At 47.5% G+C, this 22562-nt stretch overlaps 1 protein-coding gene across 3 annotated transcripts in view; it reads left to right on the top strand.

Moving 5' to 3' along the window:
- The window catches only part of GRAMD1C (GRAM domain containing 1C), a 1284216-nt gene that overhangs the window by 900666 nt on the left and 360988 nt on the right, over window positions 1-22562 (top strand). For all 3 annotated transcript variants that reach the window (XM_069202670.1, XM_069202671.1, XM_069202672.1), the window contains one exon: window positions 20785-20928. In XM_069202670.1, coding sequence (XP_069058771.1) covers window positions 20785-20928 — 144 coding nt within the window. The remainder of the gene's footprint in view (window positions 1-20784; window positions 20929-22562) is intronic.

The raw sequence follows: 22562 nt of genomic DNA on the forward strand, positions 1-22562 counted from the left end.
CATCGAACACACTCTTAGCCCCCATAATGACTTTTATTTGCATACAATGGATGGATAATTTTCATTGCACTGAGACTTCTTTATTATTATTATTACAGTCCTTATCTGTGAGGGTGACCGACCTCGAGTGATATGCACCTGGTAGCCTTAATTTTAACTAAAAACTGTTTTAAACGATTGTGAAGTCTTAGGGATGGTAGAACGCAGGTCAACCTTCAAACAGAAATCCTGAATTACTGCTTCCAATAAACAATCCACTGATTTCGCTTACTGAAAAGGGAAGGAAATCTCCGATATTTCCACCCAAAAGTAGTTTGTCCCTCTCCCTTGTCATTGTGCTCATCTATGAGATTCTCGCCAACAGGAGGAAATCGAAACAATACAAACTGTGCCACTTGCCTGAGAAAGTTCAATCACAACCATAAGTAAAGAATTAAAAAAGCTGCTGTATCTAGCACAGCAGAGCTAAAGGAACACCCAGACATCACAACCAGCACTCTTTAATATCTGCCAAAAGTCCAAGCCTTTCTCGCAGAACACATGTCTTGAATTGATACAATTATGGCCTTACCCTAGAAGCTGCTATACCACCATTATTGGGGCTTCAAAGCATAAGAAGAGAAAGTGACCCCTGCCAGAACATAGGAAAAAAGACACTACATTTAGAGTGGATTTTGAAAGCGTCCAACCTCAAAGTCACAAACCTAAAGTTAGAGATCATCAGAGGTACAGATGTGGCAGTATGCAAAAGAAAGATCTGAAGCGCTGTACTCACTCCATGAAAGTGGATCTTGGCATCTTCAGCTGAGGAGAGAGAGAAGGACACATGCTGTAAAGTGTGAATACCTGGTTCTGTAGCACTAGATCTCTTATAGATTCATGTGCTTTATATCACCCCTATTATCTCGCAATAGGTATAGAATATCAGTGCAATGTTAACAATAACCTGGAAAGCTTTCGACTTAGTCACATTATCTATAAACATCTTTAAAAAAAAAAAATCAGCCGATCAGGTAAAAGCACAGAGAACACAACTACGGCCCACCTCTGCCTGAGGCCACCATACCTCAAATATCTGTTGCACGTTGTGTGTGACGGGAGTCGTCTGAAATGCACCCAGTCTATTACAGATACATTTATTTAACGTACATATTCCAAACTCCAACTTTTCCCATCCTAGATCAGCATTCTGAATTCAGTTGGTTGCTACCAGAGAGTGGACAGACCATGTATGACTCTTCCAAGAAAGGCCTTTTCAGACCTGGGGGGGAAGCTAAATCTCCCTTTTAAGGATCCCCACAAAGAATGCATGTATTGTCTGCATGCATCCCATTAGGGTAATGTTTACTAGATGCACCACAATTTCTGAACAGAATCCTTCAAAGGCAGGGCGTAGACTCAGCTGTCAAAAATCAAATCAAAGCTCATCTCCTCCACTGAACTTGAAGTGCTCAATATAACTGCCAAAAAAGCCAGTGAAATGCACATTCATAGCAGGGTTACTGCACCAAGGCTTTTTCTGAAGAGATTTCATGAACCTCCAGAGAGCACCTAAGAAGATCCAGGAGAAGGTGGAACATAAAGCAGCCAGGGATCGTTGTCGTTATTATGAGGTACAGAATTTCCCTAGAAGTCTGTTGAAATAGATTTGAGTAAAACTCTAACACTGTGAAACAAAAACCCTTAAAAATGGTGCCAACCGCACAGTTGACAGAATCAGTGCCTACAATGCTGACTAAGACACTGCTGATGCCGAGACCACGAAAAGCCTGAGGTGTGTCCCTCTGGATCATCCCAACTCCGTTGATGACTCCCTGGACGACGTCTTAAGCAGCTACTTCATTTGCCACAATAATGTTGTGTTCCAAACCTTCATTGAGTTTTTCCAATACTGTAACAGGAGTGGTACAATAAAAATATACAGTCAAATTACCACACAGGGTGAGGAAACCAACAAGGTAGAATGCAAACACATAATCCATCTATAAACAAGACCTCCTTTGGAGGACCCGCAAAAAATGAGGAGAAATACCAAGAACAGCGGAGCATAAATGTTCAAGAACAGACACAGGAAATGGGCAAGTAGGTAATAAATACTAAACAACTTAGCGTGGGCAAAAGCAGAACACAACCGTCAAGAGGGGAAAGGGAAAAGGAAACGCGCTCCTGTAAGGGAGGTGAACACCCATACGAGAGAAAATAAAGTAAGATGGCCTTCTGTCTCCAGTGCCTTCCAGGCCACGTCACAGTGACCCACCCCTACAGGATAAAAACGAAGGTACCGCCATTAACGAAAGCAAACACGTCAATTTCAGTACCATCAGCAATCCCGTCAACAAAGATTCCATTGGCAGAACAACCCGAAAAGACTTAAAAAATCACTTTGATGTAAGTAAAAAGGATCTTACTTCTTTTTGCCTAAGTACACTTCTCCAAGCAAGATGTACGAATACCAACCCCGGTATCTATTGGACATGTGGCCAGTTGATGATGGTGGTTTTTTGGAATCAACCTATGGCCTGGATCAGCTCATGGTAAAATACCAGGGTCCATATTAGCACTACAAAGACTGACTTTTCAGCCTGTGTTGAAGGACATGGTGGTGGGTGAAAATCCAGAGTCCCTTACCAGTTGTACGAAGAACATTCGAATAACAAGGGACAGCATTATGGGTATGATCGTTATGAAGCGGGGCATCGTTATTTGTAATAAACTATGGTCCAGATTCCTGCAGTACTAAAGACCTCCAGCAAATGATGTTTGATTATTATGCCATGTACCCAGAGTTCCCAAGTGGTGAACCTAGCCAACAGCCTTCTAGGCTACCATCATCTCATCACAGCCACAAACTCGACCTTTTTCATCACTGCACTAACTGGTAGTCGGAGTCTCCTCTGTCAAGCATAATTCACTGTCCTCTTCCAGAGTAGACAGTACTCTTGTTGGAGGGCAACTCATCAGTACTTCAAACAGATGTGAGTCAGTGTTGTTCCCAATCTAATAAGGAGGCAGCCAGACCAGACTTTTTCCCTGGGACATATTCCTCTTTAACTGCATTGGTGTGCAGGTTTTTCATTGGAATAGGGGACTCGTTGAAGTGACCTGTGCTTCTGGAGAGAGATGGCCATTTAGCCTCCTTGTAGGGGCTGGGTTCCTCCAAGCACAGGATGCATGGAAAGCTGCATGATCATTGCATTTAGAGAGGCAGTGGATAACAGGAGTGTTTCCTCGGATGGTTCTAATTAGCCAGCCTACGATGTGTATTGGGTGCCAGACACAGATACAAATCAAAGCTGGAAGGGGGAGCATCCAGCCGCCCTGTGGTGGATGCCCTGCAGCATCCACAACAGAGGAAATGCCTGTCACCCTCGTCCACTGAAATACTGTAACTCTTTACAAGAGCATGACAAGAAGGAGATCAGAGGTGCTCTGCCACACTCAGCCTAGACCTGGTCAGCCTCATTCAAGGCCCACCACCATTTTAGGTTGCCACATTTGGTTCTATACGTTTGCAAGTAAAGTACCTTTATTAAGGGGCACTGCAGACCCTTGCAGGGAAATCCAGTAAGCATCTACCCTTGCAGGATACATCTAAAAAGGCATGTCCCTTCAGTACAGATCTTACTGTTGCCACCACCACCAGTCCCTGCCAATGCAGATAGATAATCCAGTAGTCACTCTATAAAAGAGGAGCACAGATGTGGAGTGTCAATCTGTTAAATAGGTGGGATCTTCAGGCAGCTTTCATGATCATCTGATTGCCAGACTCACTTGGGCAAAACACCAAACAATACAGGTTAGGGCAGCATGGCTTTTCTGAGGCTTGGGGGAGATTCTTTATTCCAAAAGAAAGATTGAAACTAGAAATAATTTTAGACAGAAAGTATGAGAATTCTGTAGAACCAGACTCCCTGGAAGGAGGGATACCTATGCTTGAGAACACTAGTTTTTTCCAAGCAATAGGTCATGGCTAACAAGAAAATTAATTTAGCTGAAAGAATTTAAGAAGAACTTTCTTAAAGAGAGCACAAAGAGAATATTATGAAGTGCCCAAGAAGCTACCAGAAAATGAACCCCCTTTAAAGTACAAAACATTTTCACAGCTTTCAGTTGACCCTGGAGTGGAACCATAAACCGACAGAAATAGAAAACAGCACAAGATGTAAGAATCTGCAGGGAGGGGATTGCAAGAAAATTAAGAAACCATTTGAGGTCAGAACAGGGACTTAAAAGGTGTAGGGAGCCCGTATGATACAACCCTACCTTCTTAGATTCCAAGCCATCAACTAACTGTGTAGCACAAAAGGGAGTACAAGGGTCAGCCAACTTGGGAGACGATGGAACACAGAGCAGAAACCACTGCTGGGAGAAAGGACCTCTCCCGGATTGTGGAAAACCACAACTTCCTTGTCTAAGCCAGGGCAGTGAGAATCACTTGTGACTTTGTCCTCCTGATTCTAAGAACTATCCTCCCAATGAAAGGAAGAGGGGGAGGCATAATGGAGAACAAGAAGAGCTAGGGAAGTGACATATCATCCTCCCTCTCTACACCAAGTTATTTCAGTGATGCCCATGTTTGCAAGACATTTTGCAGTGGAAAAACGAAGTGAAGAAAAACTGGTGGAGCAAATTCAGTGAAGTAATTGATTGATTGATGAAGCAAAGAGCATGCTCTTTTACCACATATTCTTTATCCCTTAGAATGACAGTGAGTGACAACAATTTGTACTTGGGCCAAATGCGGACAACACACAGCCAAGCAATGAGATCAGGTGCCACACTGATACTTTTTCTAAGACTTTGTTACAGGATTTTATGTTGTGCTAATAATTGCTGGAGTTGGGTTAAGGGTATCATCCAGTCCTCATGTTGGCATCAGTTATAAACACCAGAAGATTCTAAGGCACAGATGCATCCACATCATAGATACAAAAGAGGGCAGAAATTGCTAAAAGGGTACATACTTATTGTCCATCTAAGTTATGAAGTGATACTGAAAGTTACAATACAATGCAATGTGTCCATGGGAAACAAGCAAAAAGTGGACCCAACAAAGAATTTCACACCTTGAGATGTATGATTAGATAGAACACAAATTTGTGGCATGATGAACTGAATTTAGTAGTCATACAGCCACTATTACTTCCAAGGGATGGCAACAATGGCTTTCTTGAACAAGAGATCCTGGATTTCCCTCTGCAGAGCAGAGATTCCACAAGCCTGTGGGCCAAAGGGGAATCGTGGAGAGAGAACAAGGAAGATTCACAGTAAATTCTGTGGTATTACACTGACACACAACATTTGTGACCCATGTCTGTGGTGACTGAGGCAAAAACTGCAAAAAATATCAACACTCCACTCCACTGAGGGAAGGGCAACCAGGGTCAAATGATCTCCTGACCCTTGCAGCATAGTCAGGAACAGTGATCCTCCAAAGAAGGAAGATGAGATTATCTCTACAAAAGAACAGAGACTCAGTCTGCTGGTCCTTTTGAAAAATGTAGGCCCAGTGAAAACAAGACTGTGAAAAGGGTTGTTGGGGAGCAGATAGTGCCAAGGCATGGCACAGGCAACTAGGTTTTAAAGAATAGCCACCTTCCAGTTTTCTACAACCTCTTTAATAAATTGTTCCAGATAAGGGCCCAAAGAGGGCCAAAAAGATGCTGTTGTACAAAGGGAGCTTGAGAGCAGGACCTCTTAAAAAGGATTCCCTTTCAGTAAACAAATAATGGAGAGGTCACCTTAAGTGCTTGCAAAGCAATGTCTGAAAAAAAGTAGAGTGCCTTCTCTACAATGTCATTCAGAAAATAGCCTAATGTAATCTTTAAGCGATGATTCATTCTTTTGATCAGTAGCATTGGAGGGAGGACCATCCTCCATTGAGATGGGCATGTATGCCACCAGACTCTGGAGAAGGGGGGCCTCATGCAGGAAAGGCCTTGCTTAAATGTGTAGAAAGGATTCCTCTTAACCAAGTACATGGGAGACAAAAGACTTTGTTGGCTCTCAGTTCTCACATGAAAAAGTCACTGAATTGTCATCATCCAGCCTGCCTGGCTACCCTCTGTATAGGGGGTGGTAAAAGGAGCATGAAGAAAATGATGTTCAACCACTGCATTAACTGACTTTTCAGTGATCTGCCTCAGGAAGACAGAGGCAAGAGTCACTGGTACCAATTAGGGTGCTGGATTTGGGCGACAGCATTACCCGAATTGTGGGAAACTGAGTTCAATTTCACACCATGTGACAACTGTTGGCTTAATCCATTTCTGTCCAGCTAGCAGCGCCTCATCTCTGCCCAAGAGCAGGGATGATTTGTGGCAACCGGGCGCATGACATTGTGACTTCTCAGGGAAATTGCAGTGGATCAGATCTCATCCTTTTCTCTGTTACATTCCCCTACACACGCAAAGACGAACAGAAGAAGGGAATGGTTCAATAAGATTTATTTATTCAACTGTGTCTTAGATTAAATAACATGAAATGCAATAATTAGGATGATGAAACATACTAGAAGCAAAATGGTGACAAGAAAAGGGAAACACAAGAAAAGTCCCACCATACTGTCACTATGCACCATATGTGATTCCTACCTAAGCTATGCTAGAGCACTGCAAGATAAGCCCTAATCCACCCTTCAAGACTTCCCCGCGAAGACATCATCCCCCATACCCGAGTAGGACAGTAGTAGTGAAGCTTATTGTCTAAAGAGACACCATCCATATGTAGGCCATGGAACCGGTGGTCTCAGTGAGCAGCTGTAACAAAGTCAGACCGCATAAAGTTGTGGTAATCTGGCTGGAACCTCCCTCTAACATGCATGGGACAGGGACATGTATTTATAATAAAACAACTGATGTTCTGAGAAAGTGTCCTCACATAAAAAATACGGATTTCTGATGGATACAACTACCTGTAGATTCCTCACCTAATGAATTCTCCCAATGCGCCAGCATTCGATGGAAATTTTCTTCCTAGCTCTGCACGTCGACGAGGATGTCACAATTGCCCGACTTCACGCGATGACGTCTGACGTCATCGAGGCAAAAAGAGGTCCTCGCCGGCGTGCTGACGTCAGTTCCCTTTTTTCCGTGCCTTCGAGTAAACTTTTTTTTCTCCTGGCTCTTGGGGAGCTACTGTTTCTTGGAAGAGATACTTTCCAGTTAAAATGTCTCCACCTCAGAAGTCTGGCTTCAAACCTTGCAGGGAATGCAGAGGTTGTATGCAGGTCACTGACTGTAATGACTGTAATGACTGTTTATGGTGTTTAAGCTCAGAACACGACGTGGAAGAGTGTGGCTCCTGTCAGCAAATGAACCCAAAGGCATTGAAAGAGTGTGAAGCCAAGCTCTTTTTAGCAAAGTCGAAGAAGAAAGAAAAACATCGACATCGCAGATCATCTTCGAAATCTTCGCACAAAAAATGGCGCCGTCATGACTCTCTGCGTCGGCATGGTTCCCAACGTCAGTCGGGGAAAGATCGATCTCGTTCGAGGTCTCCAGCTGCTCAGCATCGCTCGACGTGGGAGGTCTGTCCGACAGTGACGCCACAGCCTCAAAGTCCTCAGGCATCACCGGCGCCGTTGGTGTTCGAGGTGGACAAGCCTGCCCAGAGTCCTGCCTTCTCACCTCAGTCAGAGGTGCCGGATCCAGTACTGACGTTGCAGTTGGCGCCAATGCCGCAGGGGTATCCTGCCTTCCCGGCTGCGGGAGCGGATCCGGCGGCCTTCTTAAATGCGATGTTCAACATCTTTAGTGCCATGGCTCCTGGCGGTGCATCGGCTGGTCCTTCAGGTTCATTAGCTTTTGATCTGGGTGTTCCCACTTCATTCAAGTTGACGCCTTTTACACCCTTCTGCCCGGTAGAAAGGGCTGGTCCGGCGCCGGTGCCTTTGACGTCGCCAGGGAGACCTTCGACGCCGGTGGTTTCGGCTGTTCCGGTGACGCCGTCAGCTTCGCCACGACTCCAGTCGACGCCAGCGAAGAGAGCTGATCTGGCGTCGGAAGAATTGGAAGATCAGCGTCAGCGGGGGTGTTGGCTAATTGTTTATCGACGTCGAGGATAGAGGCCAGGTTGTACTCGAGGAGGAAGGCCCTCAGACTTTTGGAGGAGCAAGAATATCAGACAGCTCCTAGAGGAAGGCAAGATTGCAGAGCTCCTGGGGGATTTTCAGGGCTTGGATTCTGCCAGCAGTCTTGATACTTCCCCAGAGTGGGACTTGGCCTCTCCAGGTGAATTCACTGAGGAGGCTGCTTCATTTTATTCTGTGGTAAGAAAAGCAGCGGACTTTTTAGATCTCCAGTTACCAGCAGCTGAGGTGAAAACCAATATTCTCACAGAGGTTTTGCATCCGGCTTCAGCTGCTGCAGAGCCACTCCTGCAGTTTAATGAGGCTCTCACTGAACCGATTATGGAGGTTTGGAGGAAACCAGTATCTTCAACGGCAGTTAGTAGATCAGTGACTAGACGGTACAGAGTGGTCCCTGGGGATCCGGGCTTCCTCTCTAAGCATCCGACTCCGGAGAGTCTGGTGGTTCAGGCTTCCTGCTCCTCACGTTCAGCTCCTGGTTCGCTCCCTGGGGCTCCTTCAGACAGGGAGTCGAAAAGGATGGAGCAGTCGGCCAAGAAGGTCTTTTCATCCTGCAGAATGGCCCTGAAGTTGGCTAATGCAACTTGTGTGTTGGGACGATACATTTATGCCTTGATGGATGCTGCTAAAGCTGAGATGCCAGATTTGCCCCAGGACATGCGGGGTCTTTTGGCTGATGCTCAGGCGGCAGCGACTCAGGTCATTTGGTCAGGGTTAGATACTGCAGATTCAGTGGCTAGAGCAATGGAGACATCCATTGTAACCAGGAGGCATGCTTGGCTGAGGTCTTCTGGTTTTTCCTCGGATGTGCAAACGACTCTTTTAGACTTACCATTTGATGGAGATAAACTAAAAGAGAGTAGAGCTACGACTAAGTCCCTAGGTTTGCAGGCTTCTGCCACGACCCCGTTCAGGTCATTTAGAAGGTTCAGGGGGTTTGGTCGAGGCTCTTCCTTTCGGGGGCGACTCCATTCTGCAGGCCAACAACCATCTACTCTTCCCTTTAGGTCATTTGAGGGAGGGTTAGAGTCCGAACCAGAGGAGCCACCCAGCAGCACCCTGCCTCTTCCTCTTCCTCCAGGGGGGTGCAACAGGGAAAGCAGCCTTAGTCCTCCATCCATTCCTTCCCATATTTCTCCTGTAGGGGGAAGATTCTGATTCCTGGGTCATTAATATTGTGGAGAAAGGTTATGCACTTCCCTTTCGGGAGTTTCCTCCTGCCATCCCTACCCATCCCTCCCTTTGCACGGAAGACCATCTCCTGTTGTTGCAACAGGAAGTTCAGACCCTATTATCAAAAGGTGCAGTGGAGTTGGTTCCAGAGCGGGAAAGGGGGCAGGGTTGTTATTCAAGATATTTCCTGATCCCCAAGAAGGATGGTTGGTTGAGGCCTATCCTGGACCTGAGGGTTTTGAACTGGTTCCTCAAGCAGGAGAAGTTCAATATGCTGACCCTAGCGCAGGTGCTTTTGGCGTTGAACGAAGAAGACTGGATGGTGTTTGTCGACTTGCAGGATGCTCACTTCCATATCCCTATTCTCAAGTTGCACAGGAAGTATGTCCGGTTTGTGGTGGGGACGCAACACTATCAGTTTGCGGTCCTTACTTTTGGTCTTACTTCCGCACCTCAAGTCATCACGAAGGTGATGGCAGTGGTTGCAGCGCATCTCAGGAGGAAGGGAGTAGCGTATTCCTGTACCTGGAAGATTGGTTGATCAAGGCCAGGTCTCCAGAGCTCGTGTTGCATCACCTGCAGATGACAACCCAGTTGTTGTTCGATCTGGGCTGCCCAAATCTCACCTGGAGCGCTCTCAACGCCTCCTGTTCATAGGGGCTGTACTGGACACAACATTGAATCTGGCCTTTCCTCCGCCTCAGTGGATTCAGGACATCCAGGCATTGATTCCAATGTTTCAAAGTGGAGCGGTTGTTAAGGTCCTCAAGGTCCTTCGTCTGCTCGGTCTGTTCGCCTCATGCATTCTGTTGGTCACTCATGCACGCTGGCACATGAGGGCTCTTCAGTAGTGCCTCCACAGGCAGTGGTTTCAACACAAAGGGGATCTCGAGGAGTCAATAATGATCGCCAAAGACACTGCGGCGGATTTGCGATGGTGGGCTGTGGACGGCAACCTTTCCCAAGGAAGGCTGTTCTCACTGCTGCCTCCAGTGACCGCAGTGATAACAGATGCTTCCACTTTAGGGTGGGAAGCTCATCTGGGGAACCTGGAGACCACTGACCCTCGGGTAGGTCGCTCCCCTGCTCACACAGCGCCACCAGTCCCTGACTGCCCTCCTCTCCGTTCTCCTCCTGTGAGTGTGTGCGAGTGTGCCCTTCTTTGCCCGTGTACCCCCGAGTGCCTGTGTGACGGACTGACTGGATTCCTCTTTTTGCCCGTGTATCCCGTGCGTGTGCCCCTGAGTGCCGTGTGCCCCCCCCCCCCGCCGTCCTCCCTCTTCTCTTCTCAGCCCCTCCCTTTAGAGTTTTTTCTTGGCCTCTCGCTGTTCTTTTACCGCCGATGCTTTGCCGCCTTTTGCCGCGTTTTCTTTCCCCAGGCCTCCAGGCCTCCTCGCCGCTCTTTTCCCGCCTCCAGTTTCCCCCGCCTCCTGCCTCCCAGCTGACCCCTCCTCCCCGGCTACCCTTAAATGGCGGCCGCTGCGAGGCAGAGGTAGCGACCACTGACCCTCGGGTAGGTCGCTCCCCTGCTCACACAGCGCCACCAGTCCCTGACTGCCCTCCTCTCCGTTCTCCTCCTGTGAGTGTGTGCGAGTGTGCCCTTCTTTGCCCATGTACCCCCGAGTGCCTGTGTGACGGACTGACTGGATTCCTCTTTTTCCCCGTGTATCCCGTGCGTGTGCCCCGGAGTGCCCCTGAGTGCCGTGTGCCCCCCCCCCCCGCCGTCCTCCCTCTTCTCTTCTCAGCCCCTCCCTTTAGAGTTTTTTTCTTGGCCTCTCGCCGTTCTTTTACCGCCGCTGCTTCGCCGCTTTTTGCCGCGTTTTCTTTCCCCAGGCCTCCTCGCTGCTCTTTTCCCACCTCCAGTTTCCCCCGCCTCCCGCCTCCCAGCTGACCCCGGCTACCCTTAAATGGCGGCCGCGCCGCTGGCGCGCCAAAGGCGCGCCTAAGGCAAGCCCGTCTGCACCCGTACGCGCCTGGACCGCGCCTAGCGCCACAACCCCTGGCCCCCGCGACCCCCACCACCCCCGCCTGACCCACAACTCCGCCTTCCTCACCGCTCTCAACCCCGGCCGCACGCCGGGCTGCTGCCGCGCCACCCCGAAGCGGACCCACGGACCCTTCACCTGCCGCAACTGCCATTTCACCTGCCTACGAACTCACACCACACCCAACAGGAACGACTCGCCCGGAAACAACCTCGAATGCATCCTGGTCAACACCAGATCCGTCCACAGGCACGCCATCGAACTGTGGAACCTCATCGACTCTACAAACCCGGACATCGCCTTCCTCACCGAGACCTGGATGAACCCCTCCTCGGCACCCCCCGACATCGCCATAGCCATCCCCGACGGCTACAAAATCATCAGGAAAGACCGTACCTGGATGAACCCCTCCTCGGCACCCCCCGACATCGCCATAGCCATCCCCGACGGCTACAAAATCATCAGGAAAGACCGTACCAACCGCACCGGAGGAGGCATCGCCATCGCCCACAAGAGCTCCATCCGCATCTCAACCTACACCGACAACTCATTGCCCGACGCCGAGCACCTCCACTTCTCAATCAACAGCGACCCCAAGACCACCCTCAGAGGCACCCTCATATACAGACCACCGGGACCACGCACAAAGTTCAGCGAAGACATCGCAGACTTCATCAGCCCACACGCACTCCCGTCCACCAACTACATCCTCCTAGGGGACCTCAACTTCCACCTGGAGAATCGCACCGACAACAACACCACCGCCTTACTGGACAACCTCGCCAACCTGGGACTGAAACAACTAGTCAACACCCCCACCCACTACGCCGGACACACGCTGGACCCCATCTTCTCCTCCAGCAAACACATCTCTTTCAGCCACACCACCGTACTCTCCTGGACAGACCACAGCTGTGTCCACTTCAGCTTCAAGAAAACCAACGTACACCACCACGCCCAACAGCCACCAAGAAGACAGTGGAACAGAATCTCCTCGGAACAACTCACATCGACCCTCTCTCAGAACCCACCCACCAGCACTACAGACCCCAACGAAGCCGCCAACAACCTCACGAGCTGGATCTCAGACTGCGCCAACCTCCTGGCCCCCCTGAAGACCCAAGCAAACAGAAACAGCCACAAGAAAAATTCCTGGTTCACCCCCGACCTCCAAGACTCCAAAAAAGAATGCCGCACCCTCGAGAAGACTTGGCGCCTCAACCAGACCGACGAAAACATGTCTGCTCTCAAAAACGCCACCCGCAAACACCACCAACTCCTCCGCGCAGCACGAAAATCAGCCTTCCAGAACAGACTAGACAGCAACGCCCACAACAGCAAGGAACTATTTGGCATCGTCAAAGAGCTCTCCAACCCCGACGCCGAAAACAACTCCATCCATCCCTCCCTCACAGGACCTCTGCGACTCCCTCGCAGCCTTCTTCCACCACAAGATCACCGACATCTACAACAGCTTCACCACAACCAACACGAGCCCTCCACCGGAACCCGCCACCGACAACACCACCATCCACACCTGGAACCCAACCTCCACTGAGGAAACCACCCGCGTCATGAACTCCATCCACTCAGTATCACCATCCGACCCCTGCCCGCACCACATCTTTAACAAAGCCGACAACATCATCGCACCCCACCTCTGAGACGTCATCAACACATCTTTTTCCACCGCCACCTTCCCGGAGAACTGGAAGCACGCCAAACTGAACGCCCTCCTAAAGAAACCAACAGCAGACCCCACCGAACTCAAAAACTTCCGGCCCATCTCGCTCCTACCGTTCCCCGCCAAAGTGATCGAGAAAATCGTCAACGCTCAACTCACCACCGCCCTGGAAACCAACGACTCACTCGACCCCTCACAGTTCGGCTTCAGAGCTAACCACAGCACCGAGACCGCCCTCATCGCAGCCACGGACGACATCAGATCCCTGACCGACAAAGGAGAAACCGTCGCCCTCATACTCCTGGACCTCTCTGCAGCATTCGACACGGTCTGCCACCGCACCCTGATACGTCGCCTAAGCAACGCCGGCATCAGAGGCAAGGCCCTGGAATGGATCACCTCCTTCCTCTCCGGAAGAACTCAGAGAGTCCGCCTCCCCCCCCTTCAGATCCACGGCTACGGAGATCATCTGCGGCGTCCCCCAGGGATCCTCCCTCAGCCCCACCCTCTTCAACATCTACATGACCCCCCTGGCGAACATCGCACGCAAACACGGACTCGACCTCATATCCTACGCAGACGACACCCAGCTCATCCTATCCCTCACCAACAACCCCACCTCAGCAAGAACCAGACTACACGAAGGCATGAAGGAAGTAGCGAACTGGATGACAGACAGCCGGCTTAAACTGAATACAGAGAAAACGGAGGTCCTCATCCTCGGCCCGACACCAACCGCCTGGGACGACTCCTGGTGGCCTCCCGCCCTAGGCAGCACTCCCCAACCCACCGACCACGCACGCAACCTCGGTTTCATCCTGGACTCTTCCCTCTCCATGACCAGACAGGTCAACTCGGTGACTTCAGCATGCTTCAACACCCTCCGCATGCTCCGCAAGATCTTCCGCTGGATCCCCACCGACACCAGGAAGACCGTCACCCACGCCCTCGTCACCAGTCACTTGGACTATGGGAACGCCCTGTACGCCGGCATCACCATCAAGCTGCAGAGGAAACTCCAACGAATCCAGAACGCTGCCGCACGACTCATCCTGAACATACCCCGCCACCACCACATCTCCGGTCACCTGAAGAAACTCCACTGGCTCCCAGTCAACAAGAGGATAACCTTCAGACTCCTCACCCACGCACACAAAGCCCTGCACAACCGCGGACCAGAACTCATCAACCACCGCGTCTCCTTCTACACTCCTCCTCGCACCCTACGCTCGACCGGACAAGCCCTGGCAGCCGTACCCCGCATTCGCAAAGCCACTGCCGGAGGCAGGTCCTTCTCCTACCTAGCAGCAAAGACCTGGAACTCCCTTCCCAGCCACCTTCGCGCCATACAAGACCACCTTCACTTCAGAAGGCAGCTCAAGACCTGGCTCTTCGAGCATTGACCCCGCCCCCCCCCCCCCCCCAGCGCCTTGAGACCCTTACGGGTGAGTAGCGCGCTTTATAAATGCGACTGATTGATTGATTGAGATCAAAGGTCATTGGTCTTCAGTGGAACAGATGTTTCACATCAATCTGTTGGAATTGCGGGCGATATATTTGGCTCTCAAGTCCTTCCTCCCCTCCCTTCGCAGTTAGTCGATACAGGTCCTGATGGGCAACACTACTGTGATGTGGTACATCAACAAGCAGGGAGGAGTAGGGTCGTACCTTCTCTGCAGAGAAGCTCTACGGCTTTGGTCCTGGGCTCAGGACCATCAGATTTGCATAGTTGCAAATCATCTGGCAGGAGTTCAAAACGTACGTGCACACAGTCTCAGTCGGCACTTCTCAGCCGATCACGAGTGGCGTCTCCATCTGGACATGATCCTGTACGTCTTCAGGATGTGGGGATTTCCTCAGGTAGATCTGTTTGCCACTCGGGAGAACGCGCACTGTCGTTCTGCAGCCTCCAGCATCCGGTGCGAGGGGCGTTGGGGGGGGGGGACTCGTTTCAAATGTCCTGGCATGGCCAGTTGCCTTACGCGTTTCCCTCCATACCTTTGATTCCTCAGGATCTGAGGAAGATTCGCCAAGACCGGGCGCAAGTTATTCTGATAGCTCCGGATTGGCCATGAAGGGTGTGGTACACAGACCTTCTCCAGCTCTCACTGTGCCCTCCGCTCCGTCTCCCTCACAGGGCAGACATCCTTTCGCAGGGGCAGGTTCTACACCCCCACCTCCAGAGTCTGCACCTGAGTCTGCACCTGCATGCCTGGAGATTGAACGGGGCAATCTGAGTTCCTTTTCTCTCCCTCCAGAGGTGGTGGATGTTATTTTATCGGCCAGGCGACACTCCACTAAATCAATCTATGCTGGCAGATGGGCAAAATTTGTGGCTTGGTATGGAGAGAACCAAATTGATCCCTTACGTGCCCATTTGTCGGACATTTTGTTATATGCGTTGTCCCTGGTGCAGAGGGGTGTGCAGTTGCGACTGTTAAGGGTTATTTGTCGGCGCTGTCTGCCTTTCTGTGCCTTCCTGATCAACCCTCCTTGTTTAAATCCCCTATAGTTGTAAGGTTTTTGAAAGGTCTTACTAATAAGTTCCCTCCCTCTCCCTTTATTATGCCTCAATGGGATCTGAATTTGGTACTCCGATTTTTGATGGGTTCACCGTTTGAACCTCTACATTCATGCCCCTTAAGGTTTTTGGTGTTAAACTGTTTTTCTTTTAGCCATCACATCAGCTAGGCGAGTGAGTGAACTGCAAGCGCTTAGCGTAAAACCCCCTTTCACTTCCTTGCATGTGGACAAAGTGGTGCTGAGGACCAGGGCGGCTTTCCTTACGATTTAGGGCAGTCCATTATGCTCTCATCCTTTTATCCTCCTCCCCATCCATCAAAAGAGGAGAGACTTCATCGGCTTGACCCTAAAAGAGCTTTGAGCTTCTACGTTGACAGAATGAAAGAGTTCTGAGTGGAAGATCAGCTCTTCATTGGCTACGTGTGGAAGAGGAAGGGCAAGGCAGTCCACAAGAGAACACTATCCAGGTGGGTCATTCTTTGCATTAAAATGTGTTACTCTTTGGCAAAGAAGGTTCCTCCTGCTGGAATTGGAGCCCATTCCACCAGGGCTAAGTCGGCCTCTAAAGCTTTGGCAAGAGGTGTTCCTGTGGCTGAGATTTGTAAGGCCGCAACTTGGTCTTCCCTCTATACTTTTGCGAAGCATTATTGCTAGGATTCAGAGGTTAGGCGGGATGGTCATTTTGCACGGTCCGTGCTGCAGGATTTCTTGGTGTGACCATTCAGGCACCCGCCTCCGAGTCTCTGAGTGAGGTACTGCTTTGGGACTCTATTCATTAGGTGAGGAATCCACAGGTAGTTGTATCCATCAGAAGAACAATTACTTACCTTCGGTAACGCCTTTTCTGGTGGATACACTAGCTACCTGTGGATTCCTCACGGTCCCACCCGCCTCCCCGTTGCCTGGTTGGTCATACCAAGATATCCTAGGGTGTGTATATATGAAGAAGTGTATGTATATATGTGTATGTATATATATATATGTATATATATATATATATATATATATATATATATATGTGTATATATATATATATATATATATATATATTTTTGATATTTGTAGATGCATGTACATATATGTGCTTTTCCAGTAGAGTTGATATTTAGATGTTTCTATTTTATTAAAGCTTTTGTTTTATATTTCATTGATGTATTTGTGTCAAGTATGTATAGTCAGTAGTCACCTGTTCGCCTTGAAGGCACGTAAAAAATGGTGAAAACGGACGTCAGCACGCCGGCGAGGACCTCTTGTTGCCTCGTCGACATGCAGAGCTGGGAAGAAAATTTCCGTTGACTGCTGGCGCATTGGGAGAATTCATTAGGTGAGGAATCCACAGGTAGCTAGTGTATCCACCAGAAAAGGCGTTACCGAAGGTAAGTAACTTGTTAAATTCTGTGAATGTCAGAGATGCAGTGTACAACTTGTGCAGACAATCCTGTCTCGTTGCAGCTTTGAAGAAAGCGCAGAGTGAAAAAAAATGTAATGTAAGAAATGTAATGCTTTCCTAGGCAAAAGGACTACAAGATAAAGGAAAATACAACATCACCACAAATGTGGCCGATTCTAAAAGAATACCGTGAAGTAAAATGAAACGTTGCTAGGCTAAAGGGTACAGTCAGCAGGCCCTAGTTGCTAAAATATCGTGCCCAGAGGCATCACTAAAATGGCTCCCAAACACTAGAGCTTGCCTCACAGACAGGAAAAGCAAAAGCAGTGGGAAGGAACAATAGCAGGAATCAAAGGACCAGGAACAGACCCGACTGCATGAGGAGCTCTCTCCTTTCTGATTTATTTGGAACCTTTAGGCTGAGAACCCCCCAAGTGCAGACATGTTGAAATACTCGCTTACGATGACTTGTAGAGTGGTGCCACTCAGAGGTGTTTTCTGGCTGGCTTTCATAGAAAGAAAATAAACAAGCATTTGCAATGCAATAGGTCTAGCATTTTCTTGAGTTAGAGCTATTGGCATTGTAAATTCATAACTGGACTTTTCTTGCCACATAAATTGGTCAACCATTTCTCATAATTTCATCTTTTCCTGCCATATAATTCCAGTGGTCCAGTCTTTAACTAAAGCACGTAATTTACCTTCTTCCTCTATCTTAAAACATATACAATTATCATGTAAACCTTTATCAGAAATAAACTTTTGGCATTAGAGTGTAATGCTCACAACACCTTAAAAAAATATCATTTGGGATGGATTGGAGTGTAAAAGGAAAGAGGGAGCTGGGAGTAAAGATGGAAAGGACAAGTGACGTGGTAACAGTGTCATGGGCCCTGGAGTAAGAAAGGAAAAAGGTTGACTGGAATTTTGGTAGGAAAATACAGCAGTAATTTGAGTTGAGTGAGGTCCATAGGTCTCTGGGCCCCGGTGCCACTGCACCTGTTGCTCCATTGATAACTAGGCCTCAGGAGAGAAAGCGGATGGGGCAGAAAAAGAAGAGGATGGAATACAACAGACCGAAGGAAGAAAGAGAATGGGTTGTAAAGAAATAAAAGAAAGAAGGGAAAGAAAGAACAAGAAAATGAAAATACAACTAAGAGAAGAAATAGAGCAAACATGTGAGACAAAAGATAAAAGGGAAGGAAGCTAGCGAACGGAAGATAAATAGGAAAAAATAATGAAAAGAGAAAAATTAACATTAGGTAAAAAAGAGAGATGGTGAGAGAAACAAGCAGCTAAAGAACCAGGACATGTATGTACTGATACATTTCCCACAGACACTGAATGGGAAAACCACTTTGACACTTCGGGTCCTGACAAGTAACTTGTGGCTTCCACACACCGATGGAAAAAAGAGGGATTTATAGTAAAACGTGAATTGACAGACAAAGATAAGAAAAACATCAAAGGAAAGAAGAAAGATTAAAAAATAAGTGAAAGGAAGCATACCAAGTCAAAGGAAAGAGCAAATAAAAAAGACAAAGAAAGTATGAAGGGAAGAGAAAAAAAAAGTGAAAGAATGAACGCCGGATGAAGAAAAAAGAGAGGAACAAAACAAGGAAAGATATAACCACGTTTTTGCGTGTTTGAAAGTGGAAGTAGCAAGAGGAAGAGGGAAATAAAAAAATAAAAAGGGAGAGGAGTAGAAATGAACAGTTGAAAAAAAAGCAAAACTGTTAGCGTGAGGATTGTAAGAGCTGGAAAGAGAGAAGTGGAGAATAAGAAAACATTGAGAGTAAACGGAGTGAGATAGGTGAATCAGACCCTCCCAAATAAAGATGGCAGCTAAGAATAGATTTAATTGGCTCCCCCACGTCCTCAAACAGAAGTCAGAATGTGGAACAGAAGAGGGCACCTCAGATCAGCAGGAGGTGCATTAGCAGAGTTGTATGTGCACCCCAATACAGCAATATTGGGGTGCTTGGGATTGGGGGTATAGACAGAGCTGTGTCCCGGCCCAGTGCTGGAATAACAGAAAAGGCAGCAGGTGAGGAATGAGAAGCGGAGCACCGTGTAATTCCTGGTATTGGAATAATGGGGCGCTGCAGGCTATGGTTGAGGTTCACGGACAGTTGTATGTGGGCTGCAGTACTGGAATAGTAACGGGCACAGAAGGACAGAAGTGAGGTTTGTTAATGGAGTTATGAGTTTTAGAGTGGAGGTGCCCTGGTGAAGATGTGAGTGGGGCCCAGTATAGGAGTGGCATTGCCTTTGAAATTACATAAGTGAAGAGTTCTGAAAGGAGTGTGTGAGCCTCAGTATTGAGAAGAAATGAGCACTGAATGTTAGAATTGATGGATTCTGGCAGAACTGTGGTGGTTCCCATCAACAGTGGCATTGGATGTTAGACTTGTGATGCACTGGGTGAGCTGTGTTTTGCTCTTTTGGGTAAAGTATTGGCTTGGCAGTGGGACTGAATATTAGAACTGAGCTGCTGTAATGAAACTGTATGTGAGCAAGGTCCCAGTATAGGAAAGGAATTGACTTTGTTGGGGTAGAACTGAGGTGCACTGATGGAGCTACGCCCGAGGCCCTACTACTGGAACAGCAGAGTGTACTGACTGTAAGAACTGAGGTGCTGTGGCAGACAGCATGTGTGTGGTTCCGACACAGGCACGGCTGAGGGCTTGGAGTGTGGGAACTGAGGTGCACTGATGGAGCTACGCCGGAGGTCCCAGTACTAGAACAGTAGAGTGTACTGACTGTAAGAACTGATGTGCTCTGGCAGACAGCAGGTGTGGGGTTCTGGCATGGCTAAGGGCTTGGAATGTGTTAACTGCGGAGCAGTAATGGAGCTGTGACCGAGGTCCCAGTACCAGAGCAGCAGAGTGTATGGACTGCAAGAACTGAGGTGCTTTGGCAGACACTGTGTGTGGGGTGTCTGGCACTGGCATGGCTGAGGGCTTGGAGTGTGTGAACTGAAGTGCACTGATGGAGCTGGGAGTGGGATCCCATTGTGGAGCAAAAGTGGGCACTGTCCTTAGGGATTGCAGAGCTGTGGTTGAGCTGGGTGCCTAGGCTATAAGCAATTACAAGGGATCCTCCGCTTTTGCTTTCAGCACACAGACAGGCACACTTGGTAAAGAAAATCCAAGCCAAGGAAGGGAGGGAGCCAGGCAGCTGAGAGAGGGTACAGAGAGCCCACAAAGACCAAATGTGACCGAGATAACAGCCTGATTTATAGCCTTGTTTACAGCTAAACTCAAAGGAAGAATGCTCTGCAAATGAAAAGGGAAGCTTCCCTGGACAGGAGGAGGAAACAAAGTTTAAAAAAAAAAAAAAAAATAAGTCCCCTACAGACCAGATAAACAGGACAAAGCATAATTATACAGTAGTTGGTCCCTGCTCTAACATAGAAGAAGGAGGGACAAAGAGGCATGACTGACCATGGGCAAGCAAGGATTTTAAATGACACTGAAACTAACAAAGGAAATAGCTGGGAGCCCACAGAAGAAGTATACTTAAATGTATATATACAAGAGATCGTACACTTACGCTTTACCTAAAAAAGTGGGATGTTTGTGAAAGTGACAAGATACCTGTCCTTGTGGGTGGGTCAACTTGCTATATTAGGACTGTTCCGAGAAAGAGGGAAGAGCGATGATGTGGAGCTCCTTGAAAACCATGTTATATTTTGATCTTTAAAAGGCTTTGACGCAGTAAATAGAAAGCATCTCTGCACTACAGAAACTCAAGCAGAGAGGTATAAATGTTTCAAATCACAGGGAGTGTTGGGAGAAAATGGTCTCTGAACTGATAATCACATAACAATGATATTGAAGAAGCAAATGAAGATTGAATGGCTGTTCCACTTTCTGTGCATCTGTAGATTTCACATGAGCTCCCCAGCTGATTGTTTTATGTTCTCTCTTTCACTCAGCCGACGAGCCATTCCATGGAGATAACCTAGAAGGAAGACTTTACTTGAACCGTCTTTTCCACATCAGTGCAGAAAGGATGTTCGAACTGCTGTTCACTAGCTCCCGTTTCATGCAGAAATTCCTGAAATCACGGAAAGTCTTAGGTAAGGCAGAGTCTTTATTTTAGTCAAACAGTATTTTTGAAGGAATATAATATCTTACTACTTTAACTAACCAGTAATTTTATTTTGACATCAGTAGATTTACTATTTGAACGCAAGTAATAGGCAATTTTTCAGGAAGCATGACTTCAAGTGTATGGGTATCTGATGTGTGAAAGTCAAATGTAGGGGCTTTATGGGCTATTACAGTTTAAATAGTTGTGGTGGAATGATGACCTCACTGAGTAAGGTTGAGATGGTTCAGAAACAATAATGATGTTTTTGGGTGATTGGTCATTCAAGTCATTAGGCAGAAAAAGCAATAGATCTCACCTTTGGTATCCTATTTTGAAGGTACTGCCTGTGTACAATGCACAACATTCCATACTGTATCCTCAAATGCAAACTTAAGTCCTGATTATGTATTCTACACAAGCTAAAAAAAAATTGACCTGCCTTCCAAATTGCGATTTTGGTATCAAAGGTTTGCATCAGTAATACTAGTCTTAAACAATTGATAAGTTACCAACTACTAAGTTGGGGTGGTAACTCCTTCCCAAAATGGAAGGTGTCCTCTTTCAACTGCTTTCCCCCAGTGTATTGGAGTAGCAGCTTCAGAGGGAGTAGACATGAGAGTCATTTTCCTTTAAGGAAATCTGGCAAATTGTTAAAAGAAAATCCATTATGAAATTCAAACACAGGAATGCATGGTGATCTCTTGTTCGTAGGCCACCATCCATGACTTTGCAGCCAGTTGTACAACATCGCAAATTGTGACCTGCCTAATTAAAATTCATTCATTAAGCAGGTTGGTTTACAACCCATTGTGATTAGTATATAGGTTGGTTCACAAAAAACACACGCTGGTTGCAACCAGTTTTTGCTTCATTTAGGAAAAACATGTAGACTGTATATCGATGCCTGGATAGGTTGCACTAGCATTCAGGATTCAGCACCATGACATGATAGATTAGGGACAACAATTTAGAAGCAATCTTTAGAGGCAGGAGTAGATTTTCTATAAAAATGACACCCATCTCCAATGTCCATGTCTTTGGTATCAGTGAGTTTTGCCAGTAAGGTGCCATTTTACCAACATAAATGATGTCATGTTACATTATGGGGTCCATATATGAAATCTAATATGTACCAACATTTTTTTCCTTTTGGCTAGAATCATTTACTTAGCAGTTGATAACAAGATATTTAATAGCCTCTCTTGATTTATGTGACCACCTCATTTGATTCCAGGTATCCATCCGAAAACAGATGCTAGCTGAAGCCCTGGGGGTTTTGGTGTCCATGATTACATCTATATTGTGTAAGGTCTCTTCCTAACGTGCCTTTAGTTTTGAATTGTTAGATAGGATATGTTTTATCTAGACCACATGACCACATCTCTACCAGCATAAGCTTGATTTGCTTTTGAGCATTTTATGTAACTGTGCAGATGCCAACGGTGGAGAATCTTGCTGGCTGCCTCTCTCCCCTGGACATGGACATTTCCTTTGTACATTTTGTTAGAAATGGTTCCCAGTTGTTCCTGAGACAGTTTCTCAGTAGAGTCAATAACCCAGCCACTTTGGGTCACACATTTTGGTAACTGCATCCCAGTTAGTATCACCTTTTATATTCTA

This window comes from Pleurodeles waltl, chromosome 8, assembly GCF_031143425.1.
Source record: "Pleurodeles waltl isolate 20211129_DDA chromosome 8, aPleWal1.hap1.20221129, whole genome shotgun sequence".
Taxonomy (NCBI): Eukaryota; Metazoa; Chordata; class Amphibia; order Caudata; family Salamandridae; genus Pleurodeles; species Pleurodeles waltl.